General features: G+C 39.3%; 1 protein-coding gene across 1 annotated transcript in view; it reads left to right on the top strand.

Annotated features, from left to right (window-relative positions):
* CUBN (cubilin (intrinsic factor-cobalamin receptor)) overlaps positions 1-13428 on the top strand; it is a 148794-nt gene that overhangs the window by 73762 nt on the left and 61604 nt on the right. The window contains exons 30-34 of the mRNA XM_010576658.1: positions 545-719; positions 2370-2551; positions 8597-8753; positions 10433-10549; positions 12852-12965. Of these exons, the coding sequence (XP_010574960.1) occupies positions 545-719; positions 2370-2551; positions 8597-8753; positions 10433-10549; positions 12852-12965 (745 nt within the window). The remainder of the gene's footprint in view (positions 1-544; positions 720-2369; positions 2552-8596; positions 8754-10432; positions 10550-12851; positions 12966-13428) is intronic.

Here is a 13428-nt window from a genome sequence, read left to right as displayed (position 1 = left end):
AAGAAAATGTAGTTTACTTGACCAAAATCCCATAGTCTGGATGTTGATTCTGCCATCGAAGTCAATAAAATTGCAATGTTTTTTGTTTTATCAGAAAGAGTGATGAAATCTAGCCCCAATTTAAAAATCAGCCTTAACTGTGCCTTTAAACATATTGGGTGCAAAATATCAGCACAAGTTCCTGCAAAGAGATACAGTTTGTTTGCACAAGCACACAAAAAATGTGGTTTTATATCTCCTCAAAAACAAGGTGCTAACCCTGGAGGGATGACAGAAGAAGAATGTGGTAAAGTCCCCAAAGCAGAAAATCCTTATTTAATGCAAGGCTGTTTTGAAATCATCTAGAATTTCATACTTGCGCTGGGTGGTTCAGATACCAAGTAAACCTGCAGAGAAAATAACTTTATTAACTACTTTACCTTTCAAAATGTGGAATCACTTTCAATACTTACAGATTTTTTTTTTCTAGCTAAACAGTTCTCATGTATTCTGTGTGTCAGACAGTCTCTTTGAAAAACCTTGACAGTGTTTCTTCCATTTCTAGGTCTACGGTGGCCCTGATTTCCTCTCTCCTAGACTAGCCCAGCTGTGTGTTTCAAGATCAGCACAGAACCCACTGCAACTGTCTACTACTGGCAATTCAGCCATTGTCCGTTTCAAGACAGATGCAGCAGTGACAAGGAAAGGTTTTAATGCCTCCTGGCAAGAAAATCCAGGTGGTGAGTATACTGATTAATACCAGGAGAAATTCAGGAAGTCTGAGAATCACGGATCAGCCATGCAAGCATTTAAAGTAGTTGAACAGCAGCATAGGACTGAAAACTGAAGGAGAATTTGGGTGTTACTGGATTTGGTAACACTAAGAGATGCTGAAAACCACACAGAGGAAAGAATTGTCCAGCTAGCTGAAATCTAGGCCTATTCAGGTATTTTATAACAGTCTACCTTGTTGGGGTTTCTTCTCTATGTAATTAATCAAGACATTCCTGTAATCAGAAAAGAACTTTTGCGTGCTAGCAGTTCTCCCCACCCACTCACCCACACAGAGTCCTTTATTAGCTGAATGATGCTTTTGGTTTTAAACTGTAAAGTGAAAAATATCTGACAATGTGGCTTAAGTTGGGGAACTCGGTGGACTCCAAAAATATTTGGAGTGATTAGTAAATACTTGAACTCTATAAGGTTCATCTATCCTCCATGTGATTATTTGTTCAAAGCTTTACTGGTAATCAGTAAAAGAAGAGACATGATTAAAAGACCAAGCACATGTTTCTACATGGGAGTTCTTATGAAAAGGCCAATTATCAGAAAGTAATTGCAATGAAAAGTGAGGAGAGGCAGATTTTAATTCTTGCAGTATTGCTTGATTAAGTACACTGATTCATTAGTTTGTCAAGTTTTATACTTCTCCATGCTCACAAGTTTCATGAGAAAGGCACAAGATATTTTTTTTTTAATAAAAGACGTCTACAATCGTCCTTTGAATTAATCCCCTTCCAAGATCTGGTGGCTTATTTTGTTTACTTAGGCCATCTGAAGTTTTCTTATCCGTTTACAGCATCTTGCCTGTTGTACTCCAACCCCCCTCTACCCTCTAAAATACTCACTCACCAGAAAGCAATAACAGTATAGTTTTTATCCTTCTAGCAGGCTGCCTCCATCGACAGCAGTCCTTGTCTTTCTCTCACCCTCCTCCGTCCCTTTACAACATATAAAAGCCTATTTGTTTGTGTTAGTCCTATTGAAAGCCCTGGTACTTTCCGCACAGAATGCATCATTCCTGGCTATTTAGATATTCATGAGCACTGGAGCTGTTCTGGTCAGAAATACCTGAGGGTGGAGTCCTCAAGAACCCCTCAACTGCATGGGTAGAGAAGCAGAAATTTCAGGCTTGCAATTGTTGTACTGCTAATGGGGAAAGTGGAGATCCTAGCTGTCTTGATATTTTCAGAAATGGTTTTCTCACCCCTGTGCTCAGCTAGGCCTGGTCATTGCTTTCTCAGTATGGTAGGTCTGTGGCATTCATGTGAATGATATTTTTCATTGCTTTTACAATATCTAGGATAGAGGAATACCAGCACTGATGTTTCAGCGTTTACAACATCTACTACCAGCCTGGGGCTAGAAAGAAACATTACTCACAAGCATTGTTGCATATTCACCAATAATGATAATGTTATACTTCCCTGATAGCCATTTCCATTGATTTTTGTTGCGGACAGGACACTTCAACAGTTGGAGCACTCATCTTACAAAAGTTCAATGTAGAAAATATATAGATGGAGGTGTTCTTCCCTTTGTTTAAAAATAGGGGTGGAATCTCGCTAAGCTTAAAAGCTTGTGATTAAAACTGATTATGTCTTTTTCAGGCTGTGGTGGTATTTTCCAAGCTACCAGTGGGGAAATCCACTCTGGAAACTATCCTCAACCTTATAAGAACAACACAGATTGTTCTTGGCTTATCCAAGTTGACTACAGCCACAGAGTCCTACTGAATTTCACGGATTTTGATATTGAAAATCACCCTTTGTGTGACTCTGACAATGTTGCAGTAAGTAGCAATAGAAATTTCAACAGTTTTCTTAATGAGTCTGGTAAAATGCTTGCAAAAGAGGAAGCTTACTGTGCAACCTAGGCTGCAATTGGTTTCAGACTGGTAATTGCATAGTCATATTTATTCAGTGATGAGCTAAGTCTTAAACTTACAGCTAAATAGTTATCATCTGGTTCCCTTTGCTTCACCAATGAAGCAAGCTTCACAAATGCATTTCTGCATTCTTCCAGGTTCCCACTTATATTTGGAAGGATCTTTTCTTGAAGGCAGTGCATGCTGCATCCTGGCACCACGTTTTTCCTTTTGGTGGTGTAAGTTGTAGTTAGTACTGCAGGAACAACCTCATACAAGGATGGCTGTTATTATGACACCCTTTCCCATTTATAGCTCAATTTACCACAGCTTGCTCCAAGCCATAGGTTGGACTGCCCACATATATAATAGATTGCCCACACCCTGTTAGAAACTCAGGAGAGAGGGAGGTCTACATCCAGAGGGGATTGTGGCTGGCTGGTTTTCTTTATGTATGCACTGTGTATTCAGGTGCTCCTCAGCTGTCTGTTTAATTACTTCATTAGCGCCACTGCTCTCTTAAAAGCTTCACATTGCTGTTGGTTTGTAGGCTTTTGTTGATGTCACAGAAATTCAACTTGCTGCTCTATCAGTGCACAAAAACGAAGAAATCTCCACGTCTCCACTTGGCCTTTTGGGAGCAGGGACATGATGACACTCAGTATAAAGGCATGTGTGATTAGTACCAGGCGGATAAACCAGTGGCTGTAGCCCAAAACCCAGCTCTCCTCTCCTTGATAAACTGTCATTCACAGAGAACTCAATTTGGCATGAGCTGGGACTCTTTTGAAAACAGCATCAGTTTTAACAGCATTGCCTCGTAAAGCTTTTTTATACTGAACCAGAAAAAAGGAAATGTGTCCCCATTTTGCTGTGCAGAACTGAAGATTTCATTTGGCCACAAAGCATCTTTGTACAATGACTGTTCTTTTGTTTTTTTCTGGTTCTGAAGCATAGGGAAATATGGTTATGTCTTTTTATTTAAATTGTTTAACTTCATCAGGGGGAATCACTGAAAGGGAAAATCTATTGGAAAAATCTCCAAGTCTTCTGTGGTATCACACAGGAGTAGAAAATCAGATTGCCGGACAGAAGCACAGGCCATCTGAAATGGCAGTACTGGTAAAAATGCCAAAAAAAATTTCACAAATTAAGTGCTAAATTCTGAAAAGACCTGAAATACAAGTTTCTCTTTTAAACCTGACGCCAACGGATGTATGTACCTATCTAAACACTTTGTAGAGTACTGAGCTCCTTGCAGTTACAGACACAACATCCATTACCTTTATAGGCCGGATATAGGCACTGGGTTTTTAATCGCTGAAAGGCATCAGTCCTTCAGCTGGCGGAGGAGATGGCTGTGGCAGAGCTCTTTGCATGAGCAATATTTGCAGATGATTGCAGTGCAGTGACGCCCCTTTTCCTCTATTGCCGTATGAGTATCTGTTGTTTGCTTCTGCTTTTGGGGTTTTTTTGGGGGGGGAGAGGGGGTGGAGGAGGAGGAGGAAGTTGCTTGTCAGCCACAGCTGTGCAAACACAACTGAAGCAGCAATGTAAGCAGGGAGGGAGATTTAAATTTAATTCAGCTATCAATCACTGTCCACCAAGTGGAGGGTGGCTTGAAAATGGATGAGGGAGAATGCTGATTTGAAGCTAAGAGATAACGAAGGGCTCTGAGGCTCTAGTGTATGAGGTAGAGCAGAGCTCTTCAATGCTAATGTAGGGGGACCAGCAGGGCAAGAAAGGAGTGGATGGGGTTTCTTTCTCTATCTGGTATGCCAATAAGCAGAAAATCACTTGTTACCAACACCTGGATGTGATCTGTGTTCATCTCATTCCAATGCTTGCTATATGCCTCACACAGTATTAGGAGAAGAGAGTGAGGGACAGAGAGTGCCTGGAAATAGATAAGTAGATGTCTGATCATGAATGGTTTAGGAATTGCGTTCCAAAATCTGCATAAATGGAAAATATGGGCAGCTAAGGAAGTTGGTGGGTTGTTCCTATATTAGAGAGAGAAAAACAACTGTGTATGAGTAACACAGTGGTCCCACCCTTTACTATTTCTTAAATTTTTACTTATCTTTATGGATTTTAATTGCTCTGTGAGTTCTCTTGGGGCTCCCCTCCACCCTTGAGTGTACCAATGGCCTTTTCCTTCATCCTTCCCCTTCTAGACCCAGTCATTTTTCCCTGAGTTATGACTCGAGATTTTTTTTTAAGTATTTCTACCATAAATTCCTTTCTATGGAGAACACATGAAAATGTATTTTTTTTCCTGTAATGTTTTCCATTGCACATTTGTTATGTGAGCAAAATGGAGGGAGGGAAAATACTCATGTCTGCTGCTTCTTGGCTATGCTGCAACTCCAAAAAGCCCAGTGTGTTTTTCAGTTCTGCTCAATGATTCCACATGTGAATCTGAGCACAGATACGGATTCTGCTAAATTAATTCTAAGCCTGTAGCAGTAACCCATGGTGTAACTGCTCTGAGCTCCCTCTAGAGTCAATGGATGGAGTGCATAGAGCGTAGTCCAGGCCACCAAAAAGCACATTCTTCATTCACTTAGCTGCCTAAATTTAGTTGATTCCTCAGTTTCTATGCCTCAGTTCTGTGCCTTATCTGTTCTCAGAACAGGTGAACAACTCTTCATCTGCTAGATGAGGACGCATAGCCTTTACTTTCTCTGATCTCAAATATAACTCCATTATATTCTGTAGAAAGCATAAGATCTTTGAGAAGAATTTTTGTTCTCATTGTCACCATACATAAGGAATAAATTTTTAATTTATCTTTGTGTATCAGCCCATTTCTATCTGGAGAGTGTGTCTTACAACAAACAAATTTGTTTCTTTGAGGGAAAATAGAGGGAAAGAAATAGTGAATGCACTAATTCCTGTATTTCTTGCCCATGTGTTTAACCGGTATTGTATCTGACGCTACACCAGGAGTGCAGGTCAGTAAGGGTGTCAAGGATTTGGAGACTTGAGGATGATGTGCCTTGGAAGGCAGAGCTTGTAGCACAAGGCACTGAAAAGGGGAGGGAGAAATAGTTTGTTCTTTCCATTGGCTTTGATTAAGTAAATGTTATTTTTCTTTCCTGTTGCAGTACAACAAGCAGTACACGGGAATGTAGAAATGTAAGCCTCTGGGAGCTAGAGAGGAGGTATGACTTCATTTATTCCAGGTGCTGGCAGAGAGGATCTTCCAAGAGAGGACAGCTAGAAATATGTGGAGTTTTTATGGCTCAGAAGACAAAAAATATCTTTTTGTCGCGTGCTTTTGCAAAATGCAGGATGCATTTGAACAAGAAGGCAATGAGTCACTCAGTTATGTTCATTGTGGAAAGGGAAGAGAAGAGCAAATTGCTGCTATGCACAGTGCAAATGAAAATTTGGCTTTTAAGTAAGCAGATGCATCATTTTCCTTTACACATGCAGACACAGAAATACATTTCTCAGATGTTTTCAAAATAACTTTAAGAAGCAGCAGAGAGACACAACTCTTTCCTGAACTAGTGTGTGAATATTGTGGTTTCTGATCTAGATTCAAGACTGAAATCCTCCCTATAAAACAGTTTAAGATACTAAATAGCAGGTGAGCAAAAATGATGCAGCCATACAATATCCATGTGTTACTGTTCCTGCTTAACTTGTAGCTGCCATAACTCCTAAGAGTCGCTGCTGTATCTCACTAATGCTTATGCTGAACTGTTCCTTGAATCAGATTTTTAGCAAGTGTAAAGGCTAGGAATAATTTCTGGGTTTCTGACAGAGGAGACAGTACTGTTCTTCAAGCAAGCTGCCCAGAAACAGCAAATACACTTGATTTAGAAAACATTCCTCTGACTTCATGCCCTTCTGCCAGTATTACCACAGAAAGACTTCTTTATTCCAGAAAGCTCTTAGAATGAAATGCCTACTTAGACTCTTATGTTACTCATCCTTAATACCTTCCTAAGTGAGATAGCTCAACTACTCAGGTCTCACAGCAGTCCATGTGTCAATGGTCATATCCTCAGCTGTGCAGAGTGGCACAGATCCATCAAAACCAGCAGTTTACGTGAACTGTAGTCAGGGCCTCTCTACTCTCTGTCATTGCAATGCTTATTCTCAGTTCTAGCATTCAGATAAAATCCTCTCACTGCTGTCTAGGCAAAGACAGTACCTTAATTCCTAAGGGTTATTTTGTTAGTCATTGCTTTTTTTCACATTCCATGGTTTGTGGTTTTTAACTCCAGGCAGTCTGATTTATATACAGAATATATGTGCAGAGGAAGAATAAACACTGCACACTATGTATTAAAAGGCTGATTGTGGCAGGATACCAAGAGAGAAGAAAAGGTTGAATGGATGGATATTTTGGGTCTCTCTACCAGGTATTCATTTTTACAGACATCGCAATACACTTAACGCTCTGTCGCAAGGTTCCACACAGCTAGCTAGTGTTATAGGCCCAAGGGCAAATGTTTAATTCATGAATACAGCATTGGCTATGTAGGGTATGTCAGTGGATTAAGCAGGAGTTTTGTCCTTTGTTTCTTAGCTCCGAGGTTTATTTGAGACAGGTCACCTTTCTCTCAGCTACTGTTTTTATATATTTTTTTCACTAATGCTCTCAAAGGCCTTTGAATACTGGAGGCAGAAACATTGCATTGTGTTAGACAGTCTAGTTAGAAATTTTTAAATCATTGGTGTTGCATTGCACAGACTTGCTGGAATTTGAGGCATTTTGAAGTAAAAGAAGGCAATCTTAATAAGAACTACACTTCTTCTAACCCAATGGCATTATTTTGCTTAAAGTGGGCTTTTATATAGCTTTTAACATCCTAGCACCTCAATATCTTCCAGTCCTCCTATCCATATTTTTATCCATATTTTTCTCTATTTTGCTATAGGAAGCTGAGTCACAGGTTATATTAAATGACGTGCCTATGGTACTGCAAGATGTTAATGCTGAAACAGGAACTGAATTAAACTCTTGCTGCAGCCCAGTAGCCCAAAGGCTTTTCCTCTGTGGGTCATGCAACTGCTCTTGGCTCCAGTGCTCATCATTTCTGAAATCAGGCACAAGGGCTCTGAGACTGGCCCATGGCTCCAAACAGAGCAGCAGCAAATCACATCTACTGGAGTGCTAAGAAAGATTAGTGGGACGTTTTGACTGTGGCCATTTTCCACCTCTGTTTCTTCTCTTGTTATAATTTTGATGTTGCTTAATCTAGAAACTCATTGGTTTTAACTTCACTACCCTCTTCCTGATTGTGAAACAGAAAGGAAGGAAACGAAATTATCAGCTGTACAGGGAAAAAAAGAGAAGGCAGGCATTTGTGGCAAAATTAAAAGTGAAGTTTTGTAAAACCATCTTTGCTTTCTTCCTCCCTTTTTTTTTACTTTTCTTTACCATCTGCTTAAATAGCACTTCCTGTATATGTGTGTAATTCAGCACCCTAAAGTTAGTATAAAGCATAGATATATGGACTCTGATCCTTGATGCTAGGTACATGTACCTAAAAACCATAATCCTAGTGTCTTCTCTTTATATAGATAGTCATAGCTCCCATGGAGCACTAGTTGCACATTAGGGCCAATTTAGAAGTTTTTACTGATGCAAGGTGTAGGGTTTAACTCAATAGAAGCTGCACAGAAACTCATGTTAGCCATTAACAGAAAACAATAAACATATGGGGATATCTGGATTGTTAAAGGTTGCTTCCATACCAGATACACACAGAGGAAGATGGTTACTTGATGCATTTTTGTTATAAAGGCTACTGTAGCTTCAGCCTCAAATACATGCATTTTTTTGAAATGGCCACAGAATTAAGATAAGCAATGCATAGTTTGTTTGCATTGCCCATACCAGGGCTGTATCAGGATCAAAATGTATGAAATATAAGAGAGGGAGAGAAATAAAATTCTTCTGAGTACTCCTATTGAAACCAAATACTCCATTTGATCTTTTCACAATAGGTATTTGATGGTGCTAATAATGAAGCACCACTTCTTAGAAAACTCTGTGGAACACAGCATCCTCCTACTATCACATCCTCCAAGAATCTGATGTACATCCAACTGCGCTCTGAAGCAACCACCCAGCACAGGGGCTTCAGTGCTCACTTTACTGAAGGTAATTTCATCATTTACATTAATGCAAATTTATCTAATCACCAGTTTGTTTGTATTAGGGACAATTTTTAGCACAGCTGATAACAGGAAGTGTTGCTTATATACATGCAGCATACCAGTGTGTATCTTTAACAGGACTGAATTTTTCCAACTTATAGATTAAATAATTTAAAATCTAAGGATCATCTTAGATTCTTTGATTGGAGAAAAAAAAATGTACTTTTTATAGCAAGGCATCTAGCACACATCAGTTGTCTCTTATTCCTCCTCCCTAGAGGATTAGCTACCCCTAACTGTCCTGAGAAAAATGTGCAACTGGCAGTTTCCACAGACCTAGTGACAAAATAACATTTTATATGTCTACCCATGCGCACAAATCTGAAAAGCTATAAAAGAGTTCTGTGTGGTGCTGTTGATGAAGTCCATGGATTCAGGCCTGCAAACCCTGCCAAACATCAACTATCCAATTTGTGAAGGACTAATTGGTATTTTACAAGGTTTCTTTTTTAATAAAAAATGACACCAAGTGGGCAGAATTTTTCATTAAATTACATACTATTTGACGATTGGTGATTTTCTTTCATTTTTTCACAATAATTTTGGAAACATTTTTCCCCAAGATATAGCCATTTAGTTTTTGCAAAGAAAATCCCTTTCTCTCATTTTCTTCTTAGGATTCTTTTCGCTATAAATGAGTATTTTTCCGAGAAATTTTTTTTTCTTTGAAAATAATCTGAAAAATTATAAAGGAAAGGATGAGTCTGCATCAGCAAAAATCTCAGGAACCCGTTACTGAGGTACTAGTTAGATACTAATTAGGCATTTTTGACTAACAGCTATGAAAGCCTAATCTGTTAAACATTCTCAGAGCACATTTACTGGATTAGGCCCTGTACAAAACATGCCTTGTGAGCAAGTGTTCCCTACCTAGGATGTAGGCAACCCAACTTCCCTCTTCCTGAGAAAACCCTGTAAGTCCCATCTCCTGCTGAATGTTTTAGGCAGCACAGCACGATAAATGAATCTTAGTCTTTGGTGCCTAACTCCCTACCCTGCTGTTTATGTGTTAAACTCAGATCTGGGGTTTTATGATGAGTCAGTATGCTTAGAAATGAGGCATGGCAGCACTCAGCACTGTCAGCCAAAGTTACGCGGTTAGCCAAGCTCTTGCACATGTGCAACATTTCACACAATTGCAGTTTTGTTGACGCAGCTCACAAGAGGATCATGCCAATGCAGTGTGATGCCATCCTTGGGCATTGGAAGGTTCTGGAGGGTTTCTTATGATTTTTTCCTTCCTAGTTGCCAACACAGGCAAATGATCAGAGAGATGGGTGTATGATTGCACTACCCTGAAACCAAGTTATTCTGGCCCCATGAGTGCTCTTCTGGGCTATGGGGAGCTGATAAAGATAAGGTCTGTTCCCAAGTCACTGTGGTTTCTCTCAGATGGTCATCCAGGTGCAGCACAGCCTGTGGATCCAGGTCAAGAAAGTACACCTGGTGCTGGGAGCTAGTCCTTAAGACTCTTTTTCTGATAAATTACTGTTTTGAATTTTATCCTCGTTTCACATTGATGTAGCATGTTACATTTTATGCATTCATTTTCACTACAGAATCTGTGTTTTGTATATATAAATATCTACGTGTGTATGTGTGTGCATGTGTTTCATTCTAAAGCATGCGGAAGTTTCATAGAGTCAGATTCAGTTGGGGCAGCAATTTCCTCTCCTCTGTATCCTGCCAAATACCCAAACAATCAGAACTGCAGCTGGATTATTCAGGCTCAGGAACCATGTAAGTAAAAACGTCTTTTATAGTTAGCTGGGATGACTAACATCCTCATCTTCTTTTCTGTAATAACAATACAAAATTCCTCCTTTATTTCTCTAGGAAGTTCTGCATCCTGGTAGTTGGAGAGTGTAGCTCTCCTAATCTGTCCTAAATCTGATTTTACTGTAGATTTAGTGCATGGTGAGGAAAACAGTTTACAACTTTGTCATTTTAGCTGATTTACTGTGACCGAAGTGTTGCAATTATAAATGAGGTGTTGAATACTATGTGAAGCTGGATTCACATCTAAGGGCTTATATGTAATTAAAGCACTTGTATTTAGCTGCTCTTACTTTGGTCTGGATTTTTCAAGCCAGAGTTGTGTTAGATCGAGTCTACGATGTTAACATAAGAAAATGAAATTTTAATTAAATAATGAGAAAAGGTATAGAGGAATTTCAATTTAAAATACAAATAAAAAAGAATATAAATAAACTGGTCTTATGCACATAGATATACCCTCAGATGTTCCTGTCTAATTTTAGACAGATTCATGATTGATCATGAAACACCAAATATTTTCCATCAGATGCCAGTATTCCCTTTAGTACCCAATATTACCTTTACATTGCTTAAGATTCCTAAAAAATATTTGCAGTTGGGTAGTAGTATCCTGGTAACATCATTTAAAATAGATGTTTGTTTTTAATAGCAACTACTGTACTTCAGTTGTTCATCTGATACTTAGCCATTGTTGTTAAAATCCTAGAATGTTCCAACCACATTTATAAGTTTATTTTGCTAAGTTATAAAATGAAAATCAATTTGCCAAAGAAAACACCAAAACAAAGATCAGGAGATAAGCAATACTTTTTTTAGCATAGGTTCTTATACAAAGACGTGAAAAGGACATCATCAAAGCCGTTCCTCACCTACACAACATTTATTTTTAAAGAAAATCTTTTCCTGGATCCAGGTTGAAAACTCATACTTAAATGTTGTCTCCTGATTTACATCTTATACTGATTACAGTATAAGAGACCAGAAAAATGCTGTATAAGAAGTAGCCTATATATGTAGTGACTTCCTCCACTTACTGCCAGGACCACCACATACCACAAGTTACAGGTACAGGTACACGTGGCTTCATTACACCAGTCACACAGCATTACAGGGCATAGGCATATACAATAGATTTAGCCAATGGCAAACCGCAGCAGAGTTCCTGCTCTGCTTTTACTGAGAAGGCCGACAAGCCTGCTGCTCTTGCCACCCACTGTGTTTTTCCTTTTTGCTTTGTATCCTGAGGACCTGCATTGATAGCTGTAATTGATTAACCAGACAGGACACAAAAGAGTGCCAAACACACAGACTGTACAGCTGAATGCCAGTCAGTGGCACCCTGCTGAATGCAGCCCCCGAGTCCATGTCTGTCATTTCAGCTTATTCTAGCTAATTAATTGTAGCCCAGCTAAAAGCAAAATATTTGTGTCAAATTCAGGCTTGGTCAATGTGGTAGAAAACTTAGTTATCATCTAAATCGTGAGACTCTTTCCGACCTGCTCAAGCTGCATAGGAACTCTAAGGCCAGGAGTAACTACTGTCACAGACTGGTGTTGAGGACAGCCTCTCTTCTTCCAGTTGTGACTTCACCTTTGTTCAAATCAGACAAGAAGAGCAATACAAGAGTAAAAAATACCCTGAGTCAGAAATCCTCTTTTTCAGGACGTAGCCTGCAGTCCAAGGGTGTGGAAAATCCAATTCTGTACAAATATAGCTGAGGGTAGCTAATGATCCTTTAACCAGTCCTATTGATGTATGTGGAATGTTACAAAACGATGAAAGAACTGACTCTTTCTAAGCCTGGAGCAGGGCAGCATCAATTCACATTTTGTCTGGATCTATGGTATAGATCGCAAAGGGACAGAAGGTCACGGATGTGTAGAAATAAGTTTTGTTTCTGAATGTGTGTAAATTTTCCATGTTGTATTTGCTGACGCTTTCAGTATATAATTAAGCTGTTCAGATATTAGGAAACTTAGATTCATCTGTATGTGTAAAATCCTACACTTCTGATCTTGATTGTACTAGAGAGTACTGAAATATGAAGAGATTTACCAGGACCTTTGCAAGGTTGGTAAGGATTAATGCACTTCCATCAAATTCACTCCACATATCAGGGATTAAACTACTTCAGATGTTACACTTTATAGGGACTGATTGACTTCAGGGGAGAAAAGAAAAGATCATACATTTGTTTACATGTAATTAGTTCCCTGTGAAATGCCAAACTTCTTCTTAAGTGTTCACTCTTTGCTGTTGCCAGTCAACCACGTCACACTCTCATTCACTGACTTTGATACTGAAAACAATAGACAAAACTGTACAACGGATTTTGTGGAGATTTTGGATGGGAATAACTACGAGGCTCCTCTTCGAGGTATGGTACCTTTCCCTTGTTTATTTCTTATATAGAACTACACCCAAGGTACGCAGGAGAAGGTTTTCTGTAAGTGTCCTGTTTCATGGATTTTCTCTGGTAAAGGAAGCTCCTTGGCCACTCTGGCTAGAGGAGACTGGGGATGAAGGATAAGTCTTCAGCGTGAATGGCACAGTCCTCCCAGGCTCTGACTGTATGTTTTCTGTTTCTGACTTGTTTTCCTTCCTCCTTAGCTGAACAATATTGGGAACCAAGCAATTAAGTTTAAACTGAATGCCCAGCTAATTGTACAAAACCATAACATAACCCACAGTCATAAGCACAGTCCACACTAAACATAGGTAAAGAAAGCTGCAGATTTCTGGGAGCAGAAAATGGATTTTCCTCAAGCCCCAGAAAGTCTGATTTTCTGCTTGTTCCTGAATTTTCTACAGCTTTCTCCTGACATCTCTGTCCCAAGTCA

This window comes from Haliaeetus leucocephalus, unplaced genomic scaffold (assembly GCF_000737465.1).
Source record: "Haliaeetus leucocephalus isolate CR32 unplaced genomic scaffold, Haliaeetus_leucocephalus-4.0 Scaffold0, whole genome shotgun sequence".
NCBI lineage: Eukaryota > Metazoa > Chordata > Aves > Accipitriformes > Accipitridae > Haliaeetus > Haliaeetus leucocephalus.
This window is presented reverse-complemented; position numbering and strand designations above follow the sequence as displayed.